Raw genomic sequence first — 27,653 nt, 5'->3', positions numbered from 1 at the left:
GGTACATTTTCCTACATTTTATGGACAAAAGAAAACATAGAGAAAATAATCAAAAATGATCATGAGTTTTAGCCCTAGACAGGATTTGACCATCAGACCATGATCGTCAGACTGCTGATTTTACGGCTGTAGAATTGTCAAGAAAAATGTTAAAGAGTGAGTTCTTCCGTTTCCTTTTCTTTTCCATATCTGGCAGTTATTCAACCGTTTACTAACGTGCGACGCGCTGGTGAATCTTGTCTGTAATTGGGTGGTTGTTGAGCAGAAGTCTCAAGGTTCTACCGCACTGGGCACAAGTGTTCTCTGCTTCCCTGTAATTTTTATTTTTTAATTTTTTCGCTACCACAAACAGTCCAGAAGTTACAGTAATGAGTAAAGTACACATGCCAACAGAAAGGTTACGGCGGAAACAACAAGCTGATTAACGCTAGCATGCTAACTTTCTAATGTCCATCATGTAAGCACAGAATCTTGAAAATGTAATAAAAATTAGTAGGTTAGCATGCTATGCTAATATGAAAAAGAGGTGGTAGACGCAAGCGCCAGCAAACGTTAGCATGCCCGCGGCAAAAAACATGGGGAGTCGACATGTGGAATAAACTTTTCGATAATTAGCTAGACAAAGCACCTTTTCGTGACACTTTCCCGATTGTCTACTTTTCTAGAAAACTCTCTTCTTACCTTCTCAAATCTTGAGTGTTTATCAAACTTCCACCTTGCCTCTCGCTTCCCGAAAACGTCTTCCACCAAACTTTCAACCTGCCCTCTCACAGTCCCCCTGTACCCCTCTGTCTTCCATCACTCCCAGAAGATGTTAGTGATGTCAGAGTCCAGGCTGAAGATCCAGGAGACCAGCGGCGCGGAGATCATCACAAATGACCAGGACACGCCCTTCAGGCACTGGCGTAGCTTCCTCATCACGCCGCTAACAAGTCCCCCACTAGCCCTTGCTCTCTGCTCCTCCTCCTCATCCTCCTCCTCCTCCAATATCTGTTTGAGTCAGAGAGTTGCAGGAAGTGTTACTGGAAAATAAGCGTGCAACATAAAGTACAGCAGCGCTGTCGAGCACCGACCTGGTTTCCGGGCTCGATGTAGTTGCGGGCCAGGAACTTCAAGGCCTCGTCCATGAAGATGACAGGAAGTGACATCTTCAAAACCACCACCCACTGAGGCCACGACAGAGGGCGGATCTGGAATATCATCTGAGGACATGGACAGACGGATGAACGGTGAACGGACGCTCGTAATCCACCAACTCTCCCCGCACCAAAGTCCATAGAGAAAACCACTGTTTTTAGCTGAGACACAGGAGCTGCCTCGTTTGGTAAGTTTGTGTCATGTATGTATATATGTGTGTGTGGATATATATACATATATATATATATGTATATATGCATATATACATATATATGTGTATATACTGTACATATGTATACACATAGTTTTGCTATATTAACAATATTGAGGATATAAATGACCGATAATCTAGCTCACACTGGGCAAATGTTCCCCTTTTTTTGTGATTTTTGTACAATCCTGGACAAAAGTTGAAGTTAATCATTTCATTTGTTTAATAATAAGATGAAGTCTTTGTGCATACAGTACTGCGTTTCTTTGTCTTTAAATCCTTACGTTTAAAGACAATAAAAAAAAGAGTAAACTGTTCCTGCTGTGTTTCTCCCCATTCATGCTACAAATGGTCCTTTTAATTAAAATCCTTACCGGCAGTGGGTCAACATAAAGAATGAGGAAGTGTAAGGCCATGGACAGACAGATGGCGCCAACCAGCCATGGGTTTGACCAGGGAGGCATTTTCAGCAGGGACTGATTTTCTGAAAGACTGGAGCACAAAGAGAAAATGTATTCATTCACTTTCTCTACGCTGTCTCCAAATGAACAACCGACTGTCTGTGACATTTATCCTACATGCCGTGTGTCAACGTTTTATACCAGCAGAGGAACTGTGATAAAGAACTTTGAGCTGAGGTTGAATAGAAGAGGACTTTTTGGACAAACCCGTCTTTGAACAGCCTGATGAAAATGATTTTAGAAGAAGAAGAAAATGAAGTAAAAGTGCTGGGAAACAAACGTGAGGCCAAACGGAAAAAGTTTCTTCATCTACGACACAGTCTGAAGTCTTTTAAAAATGATTGGCAGGCTGGACGCTGAGAGGACACGGTCACGCTGCCCTCCACAGCTCAGAGTTCTCCACCCCCACTCAGCCTCTCGGCAGCTAAAGAGATCTGCACCAAGCAATTGCTGTTCCAGGTTTGGATACAAGAAGACCGCAGTGATAAGCAGTGGGCTCTGTGTTGTTCTGACCTGTTCAAGGCGTTGCACATCTCTATGGTGACCAAGACAGACAGAGCCATCGTCATGGGAAACGGCGACTCAAAGACCGAACACTGCACTCCTGCAAACTCCATGTGGCCTTCACTGCACTGTAGGTAGTGGGACTGTGGAGGGAAACAAGGGAGTGAACAATCATGGCTTGTTTTCTCGCAACATTCACCAGAAGAAGCACTCGAGAGCCCTAAGAAGATCAGGGACCGGTTCAGTTTTCCCAGAGGCAGAATCAAACAAAGTTCTTCTGCTCCTCACCTGTGGAACAAGCTTCCTGAACACCTGACGTCCGCTCATTTAAATCAGGCCTGAAAACTTTACTGTTTACTGCAGCTTTTTGTTAGATTCTTAAATAATCATCTTAGTTATCAATTCATTCTTGTCTTTTAAATGCACTTTTATTGGCAAATCATTAATTTACTTAATGTTATCACTTTGAGTTGGCCTGTGTATGAATACAAATAAACCTGCCTTATTATATTAAATCACAGACCGAAACAACAATCCACCATTATACAAAGACGTTCTGTTAACTGCTACAAACCTTCAGGATGGCCAAATTAACAGGATGGAAAACTAGAAAAACTAGTAATCAATAGGTATTCAGCATCATGTCAACAGATAATCACTTTAATTAGATGCTCCTGACGCACATTTACGACCAGTGTGCAGTAATTGAGACCTATATTTTGCCAATTTGCTGTTTGAAACAAAAATCACTGAACATCAATGGTCCGTCTCTCCAATCTATACTAAATATACAGCTTTATATGTAAACGTGATGCAGTCAGCATGTACTGAGGAGCGGTGCAGTGATGTGTTTACCAGCTGATAGAAGGAAAGTTTAGGACCATCATGAGCCGCCATGAACCACCAGGCAGCAGCTCCAACTGTGGCTGCTCCCACGTAACCTGCGGAGGAGGACGGTGAGTCACTGAACATGTTCTAAAACTACAACAACGTTGTTTGGAGAACACACAGTAAACTTTGTGTTCGAATCAGATCCACGGCAGTAACTTGCTGGTGACTCACATCCGATGATGAGGTAGCGACAGAACAACCAGCTGGAGATGAGCGGCTCTTTGGGGGAGCGAGGAGGACGAGACATGATGTCCAGGTCGGGAGGGTTGAAGCCCAGGGCTGTTGCTGGGAAACCGTCAGTAACCAGGTTGACCCATAACAGCTGGACTGGTATCAGCGCTTCAGGCATGCCGAGGGCGGCGGTCAGGAAAATACTGAGAGGAGAAAAGAAGATCAGTGACTCGTTGAAAACCGCTTAGGTCCGGGCTGTTTTTCCCTCTGGACTCACCAGACCACCTCTCCTATGTTGGAGGATATCAAGTATCTGATGAACTGCTTCATGTTGTTGTAAATGGCTCGGCCTTCCTCCACAGCCGCCACGATGGTGGAGAAGTTGTCGTCGGCGAGGATCATCTCGGAGGCCGACTTCGCCACCGCCGTGCCGCTACCCATGGCGATGCCGATCTCGGCCTTTTTCAGTGCCGGTGCGTCGTTCACGCCGTCACCTGTCTGGACATCAGAGGACGGGTACGACAATTAACGTACAAGACTCGCTACTAGTTTATAAAATAAAGATAGACCATGCACAAGAGAGGTGAAGGCAGCGTGGAGTGGGAAAAAGGTCAGAAATGGAAGCTATCGCAGCAAAAGTGTGGGTGAAATTTAGCTCTAAAAAGACGATATTCTCCTCTGGCGTAGTAGAGATCTGAATTAGGAACCACATGGGATACATTAATGGATTAAATACAGGATATTTATACGATAGGAGATACTTCAGCAAAGGGGTGCAACGGTTCAACAAGCCCACGGTTCAGTTTGTGTCGTGGTTTTAGGTCACGTTTTTATTTTTTGCGTTTTTTTGCACACTAAGGAGAAGAAAAACATTTTAAATGTTCACAGTCTGGTTGTATTTTGTTTTGAACAACAATAACATTATTCTATTCGGTGTATTATAGCCCCATTGTTCATGGTTTCAAAGCAAACAAAATACTTGCAGCAGGATGTAAACATTTGTCACAATGCACTGCACATGTAACTGCATCATCTTTGTGTCTGTCTGATTTTGTGGGAAAGTGAACCCGTTTCTTTCAGACGGAGTCGATGCACTCACCATGGCAGTGATGTCACTCAGGCTCTGCAGATATTCCACTATACGGCTCTTGTGCGCCGGCTCCACACGCGCAAAGCAGCGTACCGTGCGGCAGGCCTGCCGCTGCAGGTGAGGGGGCAGCTCGTCAAACTCCCGGCCCGTCAGGCCTCCGTTGACCCCGGCGCCCTCCTGCTCCTCCTCCTGCTCTGTGATGATCCCCACCCTCCGACAGATGGACAGGGCCGTCCCTTTGTTGTCACCTGCCGAGAGAAATTCAGCGCGAGGTCAGGCCAGTGGTGAAGTCTAGACCAGTTGATTCTCCAGCTTTTAAAAAGTAACGCCATCATCACCAACGTTAAAATACAGCGGTGGAAACAGACCTCTGATCTAGAGTGTGTTTTGGACTGTGGGAGGAAACCAGAGAAAAATGGGGAGAGTATGTAATATGCCAACTCCAGACAAAAAGGCCCCTTCATGCTAGCCACTACGACACCGTGTGGCCACAAAAGGTGACGACATTAGTCAGTTTCATTAGAAAACTAATTAAATATAGTAAAATCCATCATGTGCAGTTGTTGGGTCACAAAATTTACACTCTGGCAGATGTTTGTGTTTGGTTTTCCGAGCACAGGGCATTGTCGAACATTCATAAACATGTAGTGACAGATATGTATGTACTGCAGGCCTATTTTTGAATGTTCCTACGGCTGCAAACTCTAAATGAAGCTGATTTTCTGATAAAACTCACCGAGTCTCAGCGGCTCTCTCATGTCTGTGCGTTATGCACGTGTCACGACGTTGACTTGTCAGTGGCAGAGCATTTGGACAGAGAAATATTTAAATGCACCAAACCCGTGTGTTTATTGTGCGATGGCTGCATTTCTAAAGCACTACAAGTCAAATCTTGGCATCAAGCACAATCTCAACACAGTCAAGTGACGTGAAAATAGCCGATGGCCTTGTGCTCGTGATGTCTGTTGGCGTGGGATTGAGCTTTTGCATCTCTTGAATGTCTAACTCTGTCCCACCTGTAAAGTGGACTGGCTGCTGTCTGATGTTTTATTGAAATTTTACCTACACCTTTATTTTTAGACAAATCGTGCGGCCCACAAAACACCAGCTCTTTTCCTTGTGGCTCACAAGCTTCTGCATTTCTTCTAAATAAATAAATAAATAAATTCATTTGTTGTTAAAGTGTTGCACCGGTCAGTGTCAACTGCACCTGTGATCATGATGACTCGTATGCCAGCCTGCCGACACATTCGGACTGCGCCAAGCACCTCTTTCCTGGGGGGGTCCAACATGCCCACACAGCCCACAAAGGTCAAGTCCGACTGGGAAGAGCAAAGAGATGGAGGCGCAGTTAAGCTTCAGTACTTTCTCCAGCAGGGGTGAAGTTCCACTGAAACATTCATCCACACTGATCTGATACATCAGCCATCATCATCTTCATCACAATCATCATCACCACCAACGTCCTCATCATCCTCACCTCATATTCAGCGAAGGCGGCCGTGTTCTCCAGGTTGAGAGAATGGATGTCCGGCGGCGTGTCCCTGGTTGCCATGGCGAGGCAACGCAGCGTGTCCCGTCCCGACCCCCACTCCCTCACAGTGGTCAGGAGCTGCTCTCGAACCGCGGGTCTCAAAGGCACGCGGGCAGAGCCGCTGACCCGGATGTGAGTGCAGCGCTCCAGCACGCTCTCTGGAGCTCCCTGCACAGAGACGAGAGGACGGGAGGGCGGTTAGACGGCATGGCGACGTGAACCGACAGCCGCGGCATAAGCGCGCGGGGGGGTGGGGGGGGTGTCACATGACAAGGGGCGGGGTGTGTGTAACTGACCTTAACAAACATCTTGTTTCCAGAAGTGGACCTGGTGAGTTTATTGGACGAGCAGAAGACGGACATGGACTTCCTGTCTCTGGAGAACTCCAGCGTGATCTCCTTCCTCATCAGCTGCTTAATCACCTGAAAACGACCCATTAAAGCACAGCTACGGTGTGTGTTTTCTTTTATTTTGTAGGATTCAATGTGTGACACAAACACACACTTACAGAGCAGCAGGCCGTAGCTCTCTCCGTAGGGCTCAGTCGTCTCAGGTCTGTGTCAAACACGTTCATTTTCTCCACCAGACAGCAGAGGGCAGTCTCTGTTGCCTCCCCAACCTTCTCATACACTCCCTTTGCCTGTAATACACACACACACACACACACACTGGGTCAGTTCACTGTGATCAGCTGTAATGGTCTGCCTCCTCAGTTTGATCACTCCTTACTTCGTTGAAGTCCAGTGACGAGTCGTTGCACAGCGCACAGATGGAGGCCAACTCCACCAGGCCTTCATACCGACTGCACTTCACCCCGGAGCCGTCCTTGTAGCTGGAGACACGACAGAGATGGAGACACATGTAGAGGACACATAATTAATGAACACAGACGACTGGAGAAGAGGGACGCATGCATGTTGATTTAAAAAAGCCAGATGTTAATTTGAGGGTTATACATTTTTAGTCATTGTAAAGTATCCATACTGTCACAGGTTAAAGCTGATTTCTTCTCCATTGCTTCACACTTTAACTAATTGTTTGACGCCTAAGATGGCGGCGCCCAATATCACACTAAGTTCTAATCGTGTGGGACATTGTGTACTGATGCAATCATTTGTAAGGACCTTTCCAGGACCACTTCCTTCAAATTCAAGGACCGAATGTGCCGACACAGCTTAAGATGGGAGGACATCGCTGTACATCAAGCAACGCAGGTCATGAAACAGTAGGTGGCGTCGTAACAAACGAGGGAGACATTTACCTAAATGTCAACTTCACTTATTTCAAAAGGGACCACTCAGTCAGGATGTGGACTCTTGTCCAAGAGCTGCCCAACATCTGGTTCCACTGGGGTTTGAACCCAGGACCTTCTGCGTGTAAAGCAGACGTGATAACCACTACACCACGGAACCTGTTCCTTCAGGATTCTACTCATAGAAAAGCAAAAAATCCCACTTCTTTATTTGTTACGTGTTATATAAGACGGAGTAAAAAATAATAAACACAGATGTTTCGCCGACTGAGCGGAGAACGAGAAGCGAGTGGTGGATTTGCGAGAGTGTCGTTAATGTAGTTAAGAGAAACACTGTTTAGCGTTGTATTTGTCCTCCGGTTCTGAAACACAGGAATCCTGGGGATAAGTCATTGAACCTAAAGGGTAGAATATTTATTCTGTCTTGTTCTCTGGTTCCACTGGGGTTTGAACCCAGGACCTTCTGCGTGTAAAGCAGACGTGATAACCACTACACTATGGAACCTGTCCACATGACGCACAAGATTATGTTTGCCGTTCTGACGTCAGGATACTGAGACATGTCACCGTTTGTTTTAAAGGTACAGTAGTCAAGGAAACACTTTGTTTTAACCTTGCTTTTATTTTCTAATCTCTGAATGTGAATGTTTTCTAATCTCAGAATGTGAACATTTTCTAATCTCAGAATGAGAATGTTTTCTAATCTCAGAATGTGAACATTTTCTAATCTCAGAATGAGAATGTTTTCTAATCTCAGAATGTGAACATTTTCTAATCTTGTGTTGATTAAAATTCATGACGCAATGAAATTCTGAGTGCAACGTGCGAGGAAACACTGCGCTCCTTTTGTAATCCACAAGATTATGTTTACCGCTCTGACTTCTCACCTGAACCTCTGATGCAAATGGAACGCAGCGAAAGCGTCTGAAAGTCACTTATTTCAAAGTGTTTTAAGATGGAGTCAAAATAGAAACAAACAACTAAATCAGGCTTAAAGGTTAAAGGGTTAATGATTAAAGGTTAAGGACACTCACACTTCCCCTTCAGGGGCGTAAGTAGATCCAGTCACTGTGAATTCGCTCAGGCTGCAGCGATCTCCTGACACACTGTCCACCACAAACATCTACACACACACACACAAACACATTAGAAGAAGACTTGAGGTTAGTTACACATGCTGACATTTAAGGACAACGTCAATGAGATTAAGCATTTAAAGTTTAAAAATGTGCTGTATGTAGCGGAGGTTCACACCCTACTGTTATTGCACTGAATGTAAACTACAGTGAATTGACTGAAGCAACAAAAACACACAAGAGAGTTTTAAGGACAGTTTTAAGACAAAGCGGACGTCAGGTGAGCGATGTCGCCTCACCCTGCAGACGGACATCTGGTTGGTGGTCAGGGTTCCCGTTTTGTCGGAGCAGATGACAGACGTACAGCCCAGCGTCTCCACTGACGGCAGGCTGCGGACGATGGCGTTCTTCCTGGCCATTCTCCTGGTGCCCAGCGCCAGGCAGGTGGTGATGACCGCCGGGAGACCTGAGAGGAGAACACAGCAGGCACGTTGGCGATCAGAGCTTTCCCTGTTCACAGAGCTCCACAGGTTACCCTTAGCTAATGCTGGCCTATAAAGGGTCTGTACTTCATGGGTCATGGGTCTGCTCCCACCCACTTAAATGCTCTCCTAAAGGCTCATGTTACCCCCGGTGCCAACACACCACGCACAAGACAATCCAGACTCTGGTGGAACGACCTACCGAGCGCTAACAGAACAGGGCGTGTCCCTGTCTGTCTTCAACAAGCTCTTAACGACCCAGCTCTTCCAAGAGCATCTTCTCTCCTAACATTCGGACATTGCATCAGAGCCATAGTTAGCATAACTCCTCCTCTGCCACTTTAAGACCAACAAGCTTCTTCACAGTGGTTGGTATGTACGTGCCTCGCTCATGGACACATGTAAGGTTACTTATTTTTATTTACCCTCTGGGATGGCGGCCACGGCCAGAGCGACAGCAATCTTGAAGTAGTAAACCGCTCCTCTCAGCCAGCTGCCTCCGTGCACCGGGTCGTTGAAGTGACCCACGTTGATGGCCCACACTGCCACACAGATCACACTGATAACCTGCAGGGTTTGAAAGCAGGAGGACGACGTTCAGTTAGAAGTTAGAGGACATTTGCTCTATAGATCACTGGTTCTCAACTTTTATCTTGCGGATAATGCGGAACCCATATTTTTATGACTGCCACCTCTGTTTACTAACAAATAAGAATAAATGACATTTAAAATATAATAAATCATTGCCAAAAAACAAACAAACAGGGTATTGTATTGGATGACCCACAGTGAAATTAAACTTTTAATATCTGCTGGAAAAGAGGTATTTCAGCATTTTTCAGAATATATTATGTTCTGTGAATATTGCAAAGCAAAGCATCCCCTTCAATTTTAGGAACTCATTTAATCTCTGTGTTATTATTTACTTTTAATTTCCCTGTCACACACAGAAGAGTCGGCAAGCAGCCCGTGAGTCTTCTTTTCTGAGAAATCCAGCCTTTTCTGAAACTTTAAAAGTGTGCTGCTAATGTTTTATGTACTTATTATACAACTGGCTTTGTCCTTTATAGAACTCTTCACTGTGTGATTTTAATTGTTAATTATTTGTATTCTTCAAAACAATTTGCAAATAACAGTTATTACAATAACACCAACAGAGCTTTGTAACCCCACCCATGGAGCGTTGGTCAGGCACCACCACACCACACATAAAAAACCCCCACATGAGTTCTTGCCTTTGACAGCTGCTCTCCAAACTGGTCGAGCTTCTGCTGCAGTGGCGTCCTCTCGGGATCAGTGGAGGCCATCTCATCTCGGATTTTCCCGATCTCTGTCTGCACTCCTGTTGCCACGACGACCCCGATGGCTCGCCCTGCTGCGATGTTGGTTCCCTGGGAAAAGGAAAAAGGTCACTGATGGCGAGACCGATGTCAATGCTGTGCTGTGAGATTATTATGTTTTATGACGGCAACATTTGACACAGTTTTCAAACAGACAAAAGGTGAACTGATTTTAATGCTCACACACACGCGCGCGCGCGCACACACACACACACACACAAAGTAATCATGTCTTTCTTTTTCTGTAAACACTCAGATGTGACGTCAGTATACTGAGACATGTCACTGTTTGATTTAAAATATTTTCTAATCTCAGAATGAGAATATTTTCTACTCTCAGAATGTGAATATTTTATAATATCTGAATGTGAACATTTTCTAATCTCTGAATGTAATTTATTTGAATGTGAATATTTTCTAATCTCAGAATTTTATAATCTCTGAATGTGAATATTTCCTAATCTCAGAATGTGAACGTTTTCTTATATCAGAATGTGAATATTTTCTAATCTCTGAATTTATCTCTGCATTTTTCAACATTTTCCTACATTTTGTGGACAGAAGAAAACTCGATCAATCGAGAACATAATCGTCAGATTACTCGATTCTAAAAAGAATCCCTAGTTGTGACTGTTGACAGAAAGTGCAACTCGACAGACCACAGATGTTGAGACTCACAGAGAAGAGCATGTTCTTCTTGTCCTGGTTGACGGCTCGTGGGTCCGGGACCGGGTCCGTGTGTTTGAGCACTGACACGGACTCCCCCGTCAGGATGGACTGGTCCACTCTCAGAGTGGTGGAGCAGATGGACGTCAGCCTGATGTCAGCTGGGACCTTGTCACCCACTGTGGAAGTGAGAAAAACCTTAATGAACATATTTACATAGAGGTGGGAGAAATCGTCCGTTTATCTTATGAAACAGACATAACCGGAAAAATAAATTAAAGAAACATTTGAACAACAATCTGGGATGATAATTGATATAAGACAACTTGCATGATGTGTATTAGTATTTAGAGAAACGAGCACCAGAGTTTCAGAGAGGAAATGACGTGACCAGGATATGAGGACAAAAACTATTTTGCAATAAAGATAAACTGCCACTCACGAAACATCTACATTGTGTAAACTGTTTACCAGTGTTTATGAGACAGAGAGTCACAGAGAAACCACAGGCTGCACAGATGCTTTCTGTGAACACTGTTGGAATAATGAGGTGTGTGTGAAAGCACTGGTTCCCAAACAACAGGGAGATCGAGAAGTTTACTGAGAATATTTCTTTCTATACCAAATTCAAGCACTCTTATGTCTATTTAGGGTGATTTTCACACTTTCAAGGATTTCAAGGACCCATGGGAACCCCTGTCTATCATGTTTTTAATTTTGGCCCCCATGTAAACCCTCAGTGTTCACTAGGGCTGAAACGATTAATCGATTATCAATTGATTGCTAAATGAATCGTCAACTATTTTGCTAGTGGATTACTCGCCTTGAGTGTTTTCTAAAGAATTAAAACCAGTTTCTGGGATTTTTGGTTTGACGACAAAAACAAGACGTTTGAGAATGTCGTCATTTCCAGGTTTGAGGAACACCGATCAATATGGTTCGACATTTTATAGACCAAACGAAAGTAATCAACAGATTAAGCCAACCAAAGCCGTTGCAGGAAGCTGGATGCCGAACGCTGTAAAAGAAGGAGAAGAAGAGAACCAATGCCACGCCTTTTGTAGGTCACGTGATTCTGGAAGAAGTGTTTGAAAAAGGTCCGAGGTGGACACAGCAGAGAACAACATTAGCGAACAACATTATCGTCAAAAGTACGGGAACGCTTTACGTGAACACAGCTGATCTGGCCTTGGCACGGCATTACAACATCGCTGCACGAGCACCTGAAGACGAAGCATGTTGGAGCCTTGGGTGAAGGAGATTCACGTTAATTTATCACTTATCCGTCAACAAAACTTGAGAAAATAGAGGGGATTTCTGTCCATTAAGTTTATTATTAAAATGGACTGAAATCATATATTTGTCCCTCAAAGCGGACTCCAATTTGCCGAAAAAGGTGGATACATTTGACGATAATTAGCTGAATAACGTGACGCTGTGGAGTTTTTATGCAATTATTCAGATACCGTTTAATATGAATCCTTCATTTATTGATAAAAGAAACTTAAGCAATATCTGGTCCAATATATATTGATTGCATTTCCATTTTGTTTTCTTTTCTTTTTATCCGATTAATAATCGAAAACAATAGACAGATTAAGCGATTATCAAAATAATCGTTAGTTGCAGCCCTAGTTGAGTCACAGTTATGATTAATTTAATATCGCTGAACTCTATACTGCCTCTGTATATTTACGTTTTAACGCAATAATGGGGAAACAAAAGCAGCCTAAATGCTCTGTGTTCTGAGGGTTCACAGATTAAACTGCTCACGCTGCACATGTCGTTTCATAAAGCTACAACAGTGAGTCTGTAATGAAACACAGGCTTTGTCCTGTGGTTCCACCTCTGGTTACTGTCACCGAGTTCCCACACTCACACACAAATAACCCCGATTCTCTCTCTCTGAAGCACTAAAAATAGCTGTGGTGGGTATCTGGAGGATTTAAGAATTTTCTTTTCGGGTCAAGAGAAATTTTTATCTATCCTAAATGTCCCTTGATTTATTTTCATCCCATTATTTTTTCTCATTTTAATGCTCTTATCAACACAGAAAAGTGGATCGGCTTGCTTTGTGCAAATGTTTTTTTTATTTAGACAATATCTCCGTCAACCAGCATATTTGGAGTCCTAATCCGAGCTAACCCGAGCTAAAGGAGCAAGCGGTCTTCGGTGGTCTCCTTACTATAGTTACTATACTATATAGTATGTGTATGTGTATGTGTGTATATACATATATATATATATATATATATATATATATATATATATATATATATATATATACATACTATATAGTATGTATATGGATTTGCACCTGGATCGGCACATGACATGACTAGATACCGGACAGACCTCAAGCGCAGTCCAACTGAATGACAAAGATTTATACACAACGGGCCATTAAGCAACATGTCAGATTTACAGCAAATTAATATATACACAAAATCCTCCTGAGACCGGGGGCTTTACGATCTACTCCGATGACATATTTTCCACAAAGGCCTTTGTGAGTCTCTCACTGGGTTTCCATTACGAGGGTTAAGTAGTAGCTGCAGGTATTCAGACTGTGATGCTTGCCAGAAATTCATGTAGGAAAAAGCCACAGTCACGTCTAAAGAACTGCAGTGGAACAACATTGTGCTTGAATAATAATAAAAAAAGAAAAAGGTCTGCTCATGCTCAAAGGGGCCAAAACGTCAACAACTCACTGGGGTTGCTGTCATAGTTTTTTTTCCAGTGGTCCTTCATTTACTTCATAGCAGGGTTTTGTTTGGGGGCAGGCTCTTAGTGGCTTTTAGTTCTAATCCCCTGTGTTTGGTGATATTTTAAAATGAAGCCTCATTTTTGATCTGTTCCAGTTTGCTCTGTTTCTGTGGCCTCTGTAACCAGGGCAGGCCACAGCACACACTGACACTGACGCCGCACAACCAGGTCAAATCAAAGGATTCAAGAAATATATTTGAAAAATGAGCTGCCAAACTAAAGCTTCTAATGCTTGAGCAACACACTCAAGGATTTTTTAAATCTGACTTGATTTGGCAAATGGAGAACAAAGTAAATTGTTTAAAAAAAAATTGCAATCTCATTTCTAAATGACGACGATTCTTCTGCATTTTATTTCCCTCTCTGAGTTTCCTTGTCGCCGCCTTCTCTCTCAACACATGAAGTGCCTTTACGTCACGTGATTCAGTGGAAGCTTCTGTCTGCAGTTGAGAGTTTACGAGCAGCGGCGCTGCAGAGCACAGGAGGAAGTGCTCTGCAGCGTCCTCGCGTTTGTCGTCTCACCTGCGACTTCTACAATGTCTCCAGGGACGATGTCCCGCGCTCTCACTCTCTGGACACTCTTCTTGTCCTGTCTGTAGACTTTGCCCATCTCTGGCTCGTACTCCTTCAGAGCCTCGATGGCGTTCTCTGCGTTACGCTCCTGCGGGACGACATATAGAGTTTTGTTGTCATGTGAAAGATGTCAGATATTAAACAACTGACTCATCACCACTTCATCTGTTAAAATAGAACCGTTTAATAATACTCTTCGGCTTTCGAGCCAGTGTGTGACGTTGATTCTACCTGTTTGTATTGTGCGACTTGTTTATTTGTGTTTTTATATTCTCAACAGTATTTTATTGTTTTATTGTCGTTTGTTTTTTAGGTGGTATTTTTCTATATTTCATTTCTAATGTATAGCCCTTTGTTTCAGCTGTCGTTGTTTTAAAAGTGCTTTACTGATATATCACATTTTACCTGCCACACTCCTACAATAGCGTTGGCGATGAGGATGAGGAGGATGACGATCGGCTCAACAAAGGCTGTGATTGTTCCCTCTCCTTCTTCAAACCAAGCCAGAATCTACAAAAGACAAAAAACAAAGCGACAAAGCTGACAACCTTTTTTTTGCTTGTGCTTATCACGAGGATTAAAACTGACAATGACGATGATGTGTGAATGAATGACGCCTTACAAAGGAAATGCACGCAGCCAGCAGCAGGATTCGAACCAACAGGTCCTCAAACTGCTCCAGGACCAGCTCCCACAGGGATTTGCCTGCACAGGGATACAAAGACACCGTGAGACAGACGGGAAGACACAGAGTAAAAAACTGTAATGGGTGGACGGATGGACAGATGAGACACACTGTACACAGATAACTCACCTTCTTCTGCAGGTAGTTCTGGAATCATATGAAAACAGAAAGCAGAGATGAGGGAGAAAAGGACATAAATGTTATTCATTTCATAAATATGAAATACCATGTACATACATTACATATTTAAAGTGATATATTAGCCGTTTTCCCAGACACGAAGAGTGGAAAATTAGTTTGCCGTTCACAGTGGGATCGTGTGGGTGAGACGCGTTCACAACAGGCAACAGGTAAACAACAGGTAAACAACAGGTAAATTTGATTCAGTAGCAGGAAGTGATTAGTTTTATGCCAAGACAGTTGGACACAATTGCAATATTGTGCTAGAAAAGTGGAGACAACTGCAAATAGGGTTGAAGTTTGACTTTAAACACAAAAATGCTAGGTGTGGGACACGACGATACGATATTATTCCAATATTTAGGTCACTGTTCGATATTATCGTGAGTATTTTTTATTTTTTTTTAAATTGATACTTGTCATCTCAAAAGCAATATAATATCACTACACAAGATATCGCAATATCTCACTGTATCAATTCCCCCCGCCCCAAGTTTAACTTTAACTATGTAAAGTGATGAAAAAAAGGCAGGTAAAGATGGGCACTGCTACCAAATTCAAGGTACAGCAACTGCACAGTCTGGTTATTGATTAAATGTGTACTACGGTTGCAATCATTCATTAAATGAACTAATTTGATCAGCGTTTAATACATATGAGTTAACTGTGAACATTTTCTGTTTTCTTTGCTCCATATAATAAGTAAAAGAAATCAGCAAAACACATATCAACATTTTCCACATTTTCTATACCAAACAAGTACTCAGTTAATCGAGAAAATCATTGACAGGGTAATCACGTAGAAAAATAAATAGAAGTGTGCAACCCGAGGAGCAACTTTAGCAAACATTTGCATTGTCACAAACAACTTCTGGACTTTAGTGCATGTCTGGAAGTAGCTTGTGAAGGCAGTAGTTTGATGGTAATCATCCACACAATGTGACATTTAATAACCAAAATAAAAATGATTTATCTTTGTGAACAAACAATCAAACAACAGCAACAACAACAAAACCAAAAAGGGAAAAACTACCATTGGGTCCCCATCTCTCCCTGTTCTTCTTCAGCTGCTCGCAGCTCAAGCCTGTGGACTCGTTGACATAGAAGAAGCCCAGAACCTCCTCCACCGTCTTAGTGTGAGCATTATCCATCACTGTAGACAGGAAAGAGAAGAAAGACACCATCAACACAGATATCAAACCGTCACTGTACCGACTTACAGAATCCAAATTCATTTGCCGATTTAAAAATTAAATCTTTTTATGCAACTTTCTCCACTTTTAGGGCTGAAACTACCAATTACTTTCAGAATCAATCTTCTCCAATATTCTCAATTAATCAGTTCATTAATTAGATGTTAGGTCCATAAAATGTCTGAAAAAGTTTTAAAGTATTAGTCAAATCTCAAAATAATGACATTCTCATTATGTTTTTGCCCACAAACCAAAATTAATCTTTTCTTTTGTTCTATGGAGCAAAGAAACCAGAAAATATTCACATTTAAGACACTGAAAACATATTAATCGAGCATTCAAGTCACTGTTGCGGTCATTTTTGCTTTTACTTGCCCCTATTCATTCTTGACTCAATGTAGTGTCTTTAAACCTTTAACATTTGATTATAGTATGTAATCGATAATGTGGACCAAATTAGATTTTATTTGATCTACTTGCGGGTTTTGACCCAATCACTACATAAATACAATGTGCCGTCATTATTTTTAATTTCATCCCTATATAGCCCCACACACCACTGACAATTGACGAATGACAATTAAGACATAAACCCAGAGCATTACTTGGCAGGGGAATTACTCCAGGTACTGTAGAGCCAAGCAACCACACAGTCTGAGGCCTGCAGAGAGAAACAGGCCCAAGAGACATCATGACTTACAATCCACAGGGTGTGAGCTGACACTGTGAGAAAACAGCTGTGTTGCATCACACTGGACAGTGATTCTATGTTATTAGGCTGAGCTTCTCTACTTGGATGCAAAAAAAATATCTGACAGATTTACTTTTAATTTTAACCAGACCTAAACAGCCATAAGCCCAGGGAGATTTAAACCACTTTTACAACATGATTTAACGTGTCTATATGAGGCCTAAACAATGGAATATATGCACAGTCTCGTCCTGGTTTGCAACAAGCCAGCCCAACTATTTCCAGTCAGCCGTCAGCCGACGGCACAGAGATGTTCAACAGTCAGTGTCTGCAGAAGTGACCAGAAGTATTTAGCAACAAATTATAGAATTGCCGTGCACAAGAGCTGAAACAATTACTCGATTACTAAATGAATTGTCAACTATTTTGATAATCAATTTGAAACTTTTCTTCATGATTAAAACAAGATTTTTAAGTCCACATCTGTAAGGCTGGGAATCACAGGGTAACCTTACAATGCGGTACGTGATACATGGTCCACAATACCGATAATATTACCTGTGATAAGTGATATATTGCAAAACAATCATATAGCAATACATCACGACATCTGTCTGACTGTAGAAAACAAAACGTCACCACGAGGAGCCATGAAGTAGTGACGTACGTCGAGTGAAACCTTTAGTGTGCCTTCATTTACGAATTAAAATAACAACATTTGCCATATCAATGATTGTTTCGCACAAGGAAGGAAAACGATATCACCAAGCCAATATTTTGACCCACACCTAATTAGTATTATTTTGACGGTATCTCATGTAGTAATGTTCAATTCTTTTAAATAAAAATATAAGACAGTAAATATTAAACTGGGGATTGACAAAAACAACTTTGAATTTCTATTCTACACATGTGCAGTGTGGCAACTTTTGTTTTATTTTAGTAATTATTTATATAGAACATGCTCTTTTATGACTTGATTTATCGCTCATAAAAGCGTGACAAAAGCTAGAGATGGACTGTCCACGTTTAATACATCGACTCTGAGAATAAATAGAGAAATCCTGCAATTTTCTTCTTTTCATCAGTTCAGACAGATATCAGTGATGTATCGCTACCACATGACTGTCTTGCAATACATTGATTATCACAAAATCATGGCATCGTGATATTATTGGCATCATTTATGGCGTATTGTATCGTATTAGTCTGGTGTCCTGTGATTCCCAGCCCTAATAATAATAATAATAATGATAATAATACATTGAAATTATATGGATTTTTATGTCCTAGAGAATTTTTAAATGTGCCTTTTTCTGTATTGTTGTTATTAGCATCGTCACCATCATCGTAGAGGTGTAGCCTAGCGTAAATTGAGCGTGATAAAGATGACAACGCATTTACTCGGAACTGCTGAGATTTGCCGAGATGGCGAACGCTATATGAGCCATATGTACAAACGACATAATAAAATAATAATATTAATACTAATAAATATGAATACAAAAATAAACAATAATAACTATAATATATAATAATAAGAGCCTCTGTACTACAAGCTAGCAGCTAGTTTAGCTTAACGGGAATGTGTGGAGGTGACAGGCTAGCAGCGGGAGAGCTAGCCGTATGTTGTAACGTTAATCCTCCGACGATGAACAGGTTGCTCACCGGTCACTTTGTCCGTGTGTCGTCCGTCTGTGTCCACGTTTATCTCCACTTCAGTCGGGATTCGTCACGGCGACATGCGTTTTTAGTTGAGTAGGAGACTCAGCCACAGCGAAGATATATATATAAATATATATATAATTATTTTTTTAAATAATCTAAATAATGCAATTTCTACAGTAGTTCTCTACTGTGGCAGCGATGAGAGGACAAACAAAACCGTCAAGGCGTTTCCATTTGTGTTGACACTACGATGTAAGCCACGTACAGATGTTGTATGATACGCGTATACAATAAAAAAATAATAATAAGGCGTGTTAAAGGCAAAACATATCTCTATCCGCTTTTATATATCCAGACAACATTACTGTCTACGCTGGCTGCTGGAGGACACAGCATCATCTCGCGTCAAGTTAAGCAAAAGAAAACACAAAAACGGCACAACTTCCTGTTAATGACTTTCAAATTAAAAGGCTCACTCGTCCTTACATCCTTTGATGATGATGAGGGAAACTGTGTAGTTGCCAGTCTGTGTATATAGTACCTTAAAGTAATACTTGAGTAAAAGTAAATGACTTTGGTAGCAGTTGAAGTCACTTGCGAGTTGTCTTTCAATCCGAAGGTTGTGGGTTCAATTCCTGGCTTGAAGCGTGTGAATGGGTGAAAACTGTGGTGTAAAGCAGCTCATCAAAGCTAGAAAAGCTCTATATAAATACAGACCATAAAACTTTTACTCCTCTAACTCTCTTTGTTACTCGTTACTACCAAATAAAATCAGAAGAAGATTTGCTGTACATATTAATGTAATTTATGGTTAACAATAAAATATAAGAACTCACTACACATAGTCATCCATCAAGTGCCTTGTGGCAAATTATTATATGGCTGCCATCCGTTTTATCAAAGAACACAGAAAGTATAAACATTGGAAAAGTAAAAGTTGCGGGAAATATAAATAACTTGTGCCAGATACGCCCCCAAAACCTCAGAAATTCCGAGCTCCGACTACAAATGGAACACACCGTTAGCCACCGTTAGATAAAAACCTGTCGATAATAATGCTCTGCACATTATTCAGCTCACACGTTTAGTGTAGCACCATGTCCTCATGTGTATTTGAAAAAACAAAACAAGGCAGAAGAGCAATGAAAAGAAAAAACAGCAGTGTTTTCACCAGTAGCAGCCATCTTGAAATCCTATGTTGGGATCGGTGAGGTTGCTTGACTTTACGAGTTGGTAATTTAAGTTGGGGGGACATTTTCTTCCCTCAACTTACAAATTCCGATTTCCGTCTACAAGTGGAACACATTATATGTTGACAGGTGGAAGCAGTTGTATGCGAACAGGAAATAGCTGTGTCAGAAATGATGAATCAGTGAGAAATCTTAAAACCTGACATAAACAAGACAAACTGATGTAAAAAAAGAAAAAAAGCCATCAGTCATTATTCTAATCATAATGAATTTAAATGTATTTGCACAGTATTTCCTCTCACGCTGATACGTTTATGACTCTTATTTTAAAAGCTGAAATCTCACTTCCGGTGTTACCGCAGCTAACTCCTTGACGTCCTGCGCCGCACGAGCACGATTAGCGGCATCTGTCAGAAGAAAAAAACTCTTAACAGGAGCAAAAGAGCCGTCCAATGAGAGGCGCGGGCACTCAGCGTGACGCGTGACGTCGACGAATGAGCCCGAAGAATCCCTAAAAAAGTCCCGCCCACTTGAAGCTTTACTAAACGAAAACGGCCCGCCTCCAGCCAATGAGCGCGAGGTGCGCCTGCTGTCACTCACACGAACGTGTGACGCAATACACGCACAGCGGCCACTTTATTAGGTACACATGTTCAACTGGTATTATATTGTTTTACATATTTTACAGGTTTTTTTGCTGTTTTTTTTTTATTCTACTTTCTTAACTGTATTTTTATTTTGTACCGCTAACTATATTTCTTTCTTTTTTTAAGATTAACAAAAAATCCTTTGTAAAAAAAGAAAAAGAAAGTCAACTCACTGAGCTACCATTACCGTTTTCCCTCTCTCGATGTGAAGTTCTAAAGACAAGGAAGATGTCTCTTTCTGTACAGAATTGTAAAGCCCTTCCAGAATATCAACAGAACAGGCCACACGGAGGTGTAGTGGCTCGCACTGTTGCCTTACAGCAATAAGACCCGAGATTGTGACCCAGTTTTAAGACAGAACGAGACTGTGTTTGGTAGCTTTTAATTAAAAGTATGAATTAAACGTAGTGCGTAAGAGACAACATAGTGTCACTTTAACTTAAAAGAAACAAACAAATGTGTGGGGACACGTTTTCCTGCCTCCAGGATGTGAGAGTGATCCTCTTCTGTTGCCGTAGTGTCCACTTAAGGCCGCACAGGAAGCCTTCTGACCCTTCTTTGTTTGATCACATGATTCAAAATGTCCAACACAGACGCGAACTTGATGTGACTTCTGTCGAGCTGTAGCGACTTTTCTCTCTCCGTCTCCGGGATGATTGGACTGCCTCACAGTGGATACTCTCTCCACAGGCTGGAAGACACAGAACACAACCAGGGCAGAATATCAATGGACATTTGTAAATAAACTTCCATGGTTAAAATAGACTCATAATTAAAACCTAACATCATTAATGTGTAGTTTAACTTGTTTTTTTAACAGTAAATCGCTCCCTAATGAAAATAAAGGTACGAATGCAAGTTTTTATGTTCTTCGTGTCTGTGGCATTCATTCTTTCCAATACGATGCTACTGGCAGTAACATGGGGCACGGCTCGGAGTCGCATATATCAGGTTTTATATGTTGATGACATGTATTTGGTGTTAGTGTCAGAAAAATGCTGCGATGCCTGAACGTTCGCCGGAGTAGAACGAGGGAGAGTTCATAAGAGAGTTGAAGAACAGACGGTCGGTATATGTAACCTTCATGTTTATATAACATAATCCTCGATATCTCTGTAGATTTAAAGTGCGCAGTGAACTCTTAAAAGCTTGAAACCAGGCACTGGTATCGTTCACTTTTCCTGCCAACATGGCAGCGTGAGCAAACAGAGGCCGGACATTTGTAGGCACTAAATATAAAAGGATTTTTGTTTCTCACTCACTCACTGTTTTTCTTCTTATTATTGTTTTGGGCTGACTGGGTTCTGGAGAGACTGAAATTTTGTTCCGATCTCATGTCTTAGTGTGTGTTGGAATGACAATAAATCTTGAATCTTGAATCTTTTTCCCATCAGTGATCGGACCTGGTACCTGGTGCTTTTTTTAGTTCCTGCTCTGGTGAGGTTCAGCTGAGCCGGTACTAAAAATGTGACGTTGACAGACTGCCGGTCACTGATTGGTCAGAGAGTGTCGTCACTGAAGAACCATTCTACCAAGAAGAACGATGATTAATTCTAATGATTCAGTTACGCCCAAAACAGCTGCTTTACAAGTCACTAGTTTGTGTGCTTGTGTCGTGTATGAACAGTTGCACGCAACTGTGCTACGGTGACTCCGCCCCCGTTGAGGAGGAGCTATGAAGTCATGGAAAACAATGTGACTGATGCCAAACTGCGTAGAGCTAGAAGTGTATAATGGAAAAGCAGTGTTTACGGACCTCAGCGTGTACTCGGGGTCAGTGTGTGTCTGCAGCAGCAGCAGCTCTCTGATCTCCTCAGGTGGATCCAGACCATGAAGCTTTGCTCTCTCCCACCTCTGCAGCCTGCTGATCCCTGCAAAACAGCAACAGCTCATTTCATAAATGATTCAAACTGCTGTGACGAAACAAATGATATTAAAATGACAGTTCAGTGTGGCAGCCAAGCTTTCAGGCATCTGTTGACTGAAAACTAGTGGAATATAAGATTTATATGTAGTATATATATATTGTAAAAATTGTGTTACCTGTGCACGGCCCGAACCTCCAGTCCAGATCAAACTGTCTGAGCTTGTGCAGCTCGTCCTCTCTGACCGCTTCACTGTCAGACTCTGGTTCACCAAAGACATTCACAGACAATTCATTCAAAATATACATGTGTATAAATTTATGTTTATCCCTTTTCCTCAGACTGTAGAGAGCGACTGACTCTCACCTTGTTGAGGAGAAGGAGGAGGCGTCGCCCGTTGCTTCTGCCGTTTGCCACCTCTCCTTCCTTTCTTCACCACCTTGAACGAATCCGTTATCAGTCCACGCTTGGTCGTCATGGTGACCGGCTGAGAACATAAACACAAACACACACACACACACACACACAGCAAATAAAAAATGGACACACTGAGGTTATTGTACAGTTGGCCCTGAAGTGTGAATCACCAACACAAACAGGAAAACACAACAACATCAACTGAAACACAACGACATTAACTGAAACACAACGACATTAACTGAAACACAACAACAACATCACATGCAAAACACAACGCCATTAACAAAACAAAATCAACTGACAACACAAACATCAACTGAAACACAACATATCATGAAACAACAACGATATTAATCGAAACACAACTGAACACAACGAATCACACATGAAACATAACTGAAACATGAAACGAAACACAACATGAAACACAACAACATCAACTGAAACACAACACATCAACTGAAACACAACAAAACTGAAACACAACAACATCAACTAAAACACAACATCAACTGAAACACAGCGACGACAAACTGAAACGCGTGACATTAACTGAAACGCGGACATTAACTGAAACACAACATCATGAAACTTAACTGAAACGCGATGACATTAACTGAAACGCGATGACATTCACTGAAACGCGCTGAAACATATCAACTGAAACGCAACATTAACTGAAACGCGACATCAACTGAAACACAACGAGACCATAATAACAACTCTGCTTCTTCTGATTTTATTTAACAAACAGAGTGAGACGAAATGCTGTGGAGTAAAAGTTGCTAGAAATATAAATAAAGTTAAGTACAGTGAATTTTGTACCTAAGTACAGCAACAAAATATTGATATATTGTTATATATATATATAATATATATATATATATATTGTATATATATATATATTTGTTTTTTGTCAGAACAGCAGATATTTCTGCTCGGCTGTGATAGTTCACTGACGCTCGTCAAATCCTCGCTCACTCAGTGAATTTGCGCACACGTACACGTCGCCCCGTCTCTGATAATGGAGATACGAGTGTGCTGCTCCAGAATGCATCATTCACAGTCAAGTCTCTCTCTAATACGGTGTATAATTGTTATTAGAGACCACAACAAAGACAAGATATATAATTTTAACTCTGCTTAGAGCCCCATAAAGGCTTGGGCTGGCCCTGTTATATATATATATACATAAAAACACTATAAGTGTCCTGCAGTACAGAAACAAAAGGTATTATTCACAGAAAGTCGAGCAATGCTGTGTGTTTATTATTATTAAACAGCTGTATTTTAGCAGATGGAGAAGACAAAAGAGAGACAATCGTCACATAGCTCAGACTACTAACCCGTTATTACAACATTACACTCGTCTCATGTTGTCGTTATTACATCTCATGCACCGTCTTTAGCTCCTGTTAGCTCGTGGATTCTCACAGAGCAAACTGTTTAAATCAGTGTCAGTGTTGTAAATCATTGACTGTCTCAAACTCACCTCGTTATTCAAACCAAAAACAGCTTTTTTCCTCTTCCGCAAAACAAAAACAGTGACGCGGTGTGACGCAAAGTTTGCTTCACATTCGATGGTTAAAGGGGCGAGTTCAGGTCACGATTTATTATCATGTTTTTACCGGTAAAATGTGAAATGTATGTGGGTTTTTTTTTAAATTGTTGTTCAAACCAGATTAAAGTTTAACCTCACACGTCACATTATCAACACAGAACTGTGTTAAAAGCCCCGTAAGTGTTCTCTTAACCGCCGGTTAGAAAGATACGAATGAGAAGCTGACTTCAGAGTGGGTGACGCGTCTTTCTTCGTCTGCTACTCGACAAAGTACTTTTCTTGCTTTGCTGCCACCTGCCGTTCGCTTTAAGCGTCACAACCCAATGTTGAAATTGAATTGGTGTGCCTTGTACATATTTTGAGACAAGATGTTTTCCCGTCCATCGGATACAGGGTCTAGAACAGTAAAGTCTATAGCCAGAATGTCATTAGCCTTAGGCAGGGGTGTCAAACTGGCGGCCCGGGGCCCACATGTGTCCCTCCAATCGATTACATGCGGCCCGCCCTACACTGTGCTGAGGCACATCTGCCACTGAGGAGATGGAATATAGACAGAATATAAGATTATATGTATTTGCTAGCAATATTATTATTATCATTATTATTCTTATTATCATTATTATTATAGTAATAAGACATTTGACTGTAATCATTGCTTTTTCAATTACCTGATCCCACTGCTTCAAGAGCTTCAGGAGTATGGGCGATGCCTTCTTCCTCTCATCCTTATTTGGTTGTTGTCATGTGTCCCAGAAGAAGTGAAACTCTTGGATCATTCCGCCTGCAACACATCAAGGTTAGCTCCAGCCTCCCCAAGAGACACCATTACAGACTGAGATACATGTTTCCGTCCTGGACGCGTTCCACAAACTGGTCCTCTCAGGGCTACCTCTGAGTTTGGAACTGCATCTGGATCACTGTCAAGAACAGTATCCAGTAATGACATTGATGAATGAGAAAAGTGTCTCAGTGACTCCCCCTCCTACTGTCTACATTCATAGAACCATTGCTGCAGTACAACCAGAGGGTTTTAACCACCATACAGTCATTTTAAAATGTCAATGATCTTGTGAGGATCCTCTCTTTCTCTACGTGGTCTGTGATCTCACTTTGTGGTTCACCTCCCAGATGATAGAAAAATTACTTTTTCCCTGTTAGAGAATTGAGTCCTTTCCAGACAAGCTTGCAATTGATCTCTAGCCTCTGCTCTCTGCTGGGTCCTAGTGCCCTACTGCTACATTCATACAATTATTCCTTTACAAGTTTTAAGTTGGTTTATATCGTCTGCCGATATAAACCATTCGGAACATGAAATGAAAACTGCAAGCAGACACATTCCAGCATGTGTTGCTGGTAACTGAAGGGAAGAGAGGAAAAGTAACTTGCTCCTTGTCCACCTTTGATCCGGTTTGCCAAGGCTACTATTGCAGGGGATTTTGTCTTTCATCTGCCTTTGATCTGAGGAAGGCAGATCATGCATAGTTTCTGTGTCCTTTCAATGGGGAGAAAGGTTGGAACTGCAGCATGCAACAGTTGGTGATGTTGTTATTCTGCCTGCGTTTGGTCTTCACGAACTGAAACAATGTAACGTTGTTTGTTTGCTGCTTCATTCAACAGAAAACAGGCTCTGCCAAGCAAAACTATCACACCTGGCGGCGGCGACGAGAAGTGATTATCCTGTCCCGTAGACGCGAGCTCAGTGTGTGTCGCCGTTGCCTCCGTCCGTCTTGACATAAAACAAATTACTTCCTGTGTGCAGCGTAGGGATTCCGTCTGCTACACTGAGAAACGCAGAAAGAGAGTCGTTGGGCATTGTGTGAGCTCATTTGACTGTAGCAGACATTTATTTCTACTGAAAACAACAGAGTAATTCAATGCGAGTGTGAGGGTTAATCCACACTGAGGAAACTTCATACACCCACACATTATGTTGGTGAGTTGGGGGCTCCCTTTGTCTCTTTCTTCCGACAAAAAATCACTTTTATCAGATGATGAAATGGGAGACATGGTGTGCAGTGATTTGGACATGCCCCTGTTCAAATCTGAGTGTGTGGCTTCACTCTTTAGCTCGTACATTAATATGGCCCTCCCTTCGTGGGAGTTATGGGAGTTGGTGATGGACGGCAGACGCGTCAGGACCGAGTTCAGCAGTTTGCTGTCCTCCGTCATCAAGAATATTGTGGATGTGATCAGCACATCGGTTTTTCAGGTTGTGAAGCCGCAGGTTGTTTCCCACTCAGGTTTAAGGAACGAGAACCATAATTACAGATACGTGACGGAGGAGGATATCCTGGCCAGCTTTGACACAGCTTTCCACCTTGGCCTGGAAACAGCGCTGGGACTCAGAGTGAAACATTCTTATATCACAGACAAAATGCTGCAGTTGTTAGCAGCCGAGGTGACAAACATCCTCAACCAGTTGCTCGACTCAGAGGAGCGAGAGGACAGTGAGCCCAAACTGTGCTACATGCACACAAGAGAAATGGTTGAACTTCTAGCGTTCATGCTAATGTTAGCTGAAAAACATCCCGAGTCGTGTCGTAGCCAAGATGCACCAAAAGATCCCAAGTCATGTGACAGCCAGGAAGCACCAGAATATACCGAGTCATGTGGCAGCCAACCAGAACCAGAAGATACAGAGTCATGTGACAGCCAAGAGCATCCTGAGTCATGTGACAGCCAGCAAGAACCAGACCATACCGAGTCATGTGACAGCCAACCAGAACCAGAACACCCTGAGTCATGTGACAGCCAACCAGAACCAGAACACCCTGAGTCATGTGACAGCCAAGATGCACCAGAACACACCGAGTCATGTGACAGCCAACCAGAACGTCCCGAGTCATGTGACAGCCAACCAGAACATCCCGAGGCATGTGACAGCCAACCAGTACATCCCGAGTCATGTGACAGCCAACCAGTACATCCTGTGTCATGTGACAGCCAAGGGTCTGCCAGGACCGTGTCCCATTCACAGAACTCAGAGGATTCTGACTCCGACACGTTGCTACAGCGAGACTGGTCCTTTGTTGTGGTGTTTTGCTCAAACTTACTGATCCACATCTTAGACTCAAATGCATTGATATATGACGTGGACTTCTTTGGGATCATAGTGCGACTGGGAGAGAGGACTGTGGGGGAACTGGGGCCCACTCTCCCAAAAAACATCAAAAAGGTCCAAATTGCTGTTTACAAGACGCTGTGTTGCGAGTACGGATCTGCAAATGCTCTGCTGGCTGCCATGTTCAGTGATAGTAACTTTGAGGAGAAGGTGTACTGGGTTTTAAAAGAAGAAGTGCAAAAGCCAGAACCAGTCAGCTTTCTGGATAAAATGAGGAGTCTTTTCAAAAAACGGACCGGCAGAGTTTATCCAAAGAGCACCGTCAGCGACCACCAGGA

At 42.2% G+C, this 27,653-nt stretch overlaps 2 protein-coding genes and 2 non-coding genes across 6 annotated transcripts; all 4 read right to left on the bottom strand.

Moving 5' to 3' along the window:
- Positions 1-306: 306 nt before the first annotated feature.
- Positions 307-18,989, bottom strand: si:dkey-28b4.8 (sarcoplasmic/endoplasmic reticulum calcium ATPase 2). 2 transcript variants are annotated; one of them, XM_044028057.1, is made up of 25 exons: positions 18,572-18,989; positions 16,818-16,873; positions 16,053-16,172; positions 14,969-14,986; positions 14,777-14,859; positions 14,560-14,664; positions 14,104-14,242; positions 10,828-10,994; positions 10,045-10,200; positions 9,235-9,376; positions 8,627-8,793; positions 8,286-8,374; positions 6,729-6,831; positions 6,508-6,639; positions 6,296-6,421; positions 5,946-6,167; positions 5,676-5,787; positions 4,475-4,713; positions 3,653-3,873; positions 3,376-3,578; positions 3,169-3,254; positions 2,323-2,456; positions 1,723-1,840; positions 1,074-1,202; positions 307-990 (listed from the first exon to the last, which is right to left on the bottom strand). In XM_044028057.1, coding segments are annotated over exons 2-25 (3,204 nt in total). In that variant the 5' UTR covers positions 16,819-16,873; positions 18,572-18,989; the 3' UTR covers positions 307-798. The 2 variants fall into 2 exon arrangements, with proteins under 2 accessions (XP_043883992.1, XP_043883993.1); XM_044028058.1 differs by lacking the exon at positions 16,818-16,873.
- On the bottom strand, positions 7,339-7,411 carry trnav-uac. The gene has a single exon. It is a non-coding gene; the product is annotated as a tRNA-Val (tRNA).
- On the bottom strand, positions 7,684-7,756 carry trnav-uac. The gene has a single exon. It is a non-coding gene; the product is annotated as a tRNA-Val (tRNA).
- Positions 18,990-20,774: 1,785 nt separating the features above from the next.
- pold4 (DNA polymerase delta 4, accessory subunit) lies at positions 20,775-24,235 on the bottom strand. 2 transcript variants are annotated; one of them, XM_044028114.1, is made up of 5 exons: positions 24,186-24,235; positions 22,640-22,760; positions 22,452-22,535; positions 22,165-22,279; positions 20,775-21,099 (listed from the first exon to the last, which is right to left on the bottom strand). In XM_044028114.1, exons 2-5 carry the CDS (start codon positions 22,749-22,751, stop codon positions 21,075-21,077), a joined length of 336 nt encoding a protein of 111 aa, XP_043884049.1. In that variant the 5' UTR covers positions 22,752-22,760; positions 24,186-24,235; the 3' UTR covers positions 20,775-21,074. The 2 variants fall into 2 exon arrangements, with proteins under 2 accessions (XP_043884049.1, XP_043884048.1); XM_044028113.1 differs by lacking the exon at positions 24,186-24,235 and adding an exon at positions 24,040-24,179.
- Between the last annotated feature and the right edge of the window lie 3,418 nt (positions 24,236-27,653).

Source organism: Solea senegalensis, linkage group LG6 (assembly GCF_019176455.1).
Source record: "Solea senegalensis isolate Sse05_10M linkage group LG6, IFAPA_SoseM_1, whole genome shotgun sequence".
Lineage (NCBI taxonomy): Eukaryota > Metazoa > Chordata > Actinopteri > Pleuronectiformes > Soleidae > Solea > Solea senegalensis.
This window is presented reverse-complemented; position numbering and strand designations above follow the sequence as displayed.

Coding starts and splice junctions, on each gene's coding strand:
- pold4 (XM_044028114.1), bottom strand. CDS start 22,751: ATGACGACCAAGCGTGGACTGATAACGGATTCGTTCAAGGTGGTGAAG. Junction 22,536..22,639: donor TCCTCCTTCTCCTCAACAAG/GTGAGAGTCAGT, acceptor TTGGTGAACCAG/AGTCTGACAGTGAAGCGGTC. Junction 21,100..22,164: donor GACCCCGAGTACACGCTGAG/GTCCGTAAACAC, acceptor TGTGTCTTCCAG/CCTGTGGAGAGAGTATCCAC.
- si:dkey-28b4.8 (XM_044028057.1), bottom strand. Junction 6,640..6,728: donor CGTCACTGGACTTCAACGAA/GTAAGGAGTGAT, acceptor TGTGTATTACAG/GCAAAGGGAGTGTATGAGAA. Junction 6,422..6,507: donor GAGCTACGGCCTGCTGCTCT/GTAAGTGTGTGT, acceptor GGTCGTTTTCAG/GTGATTAAGCAGCTGATGAG.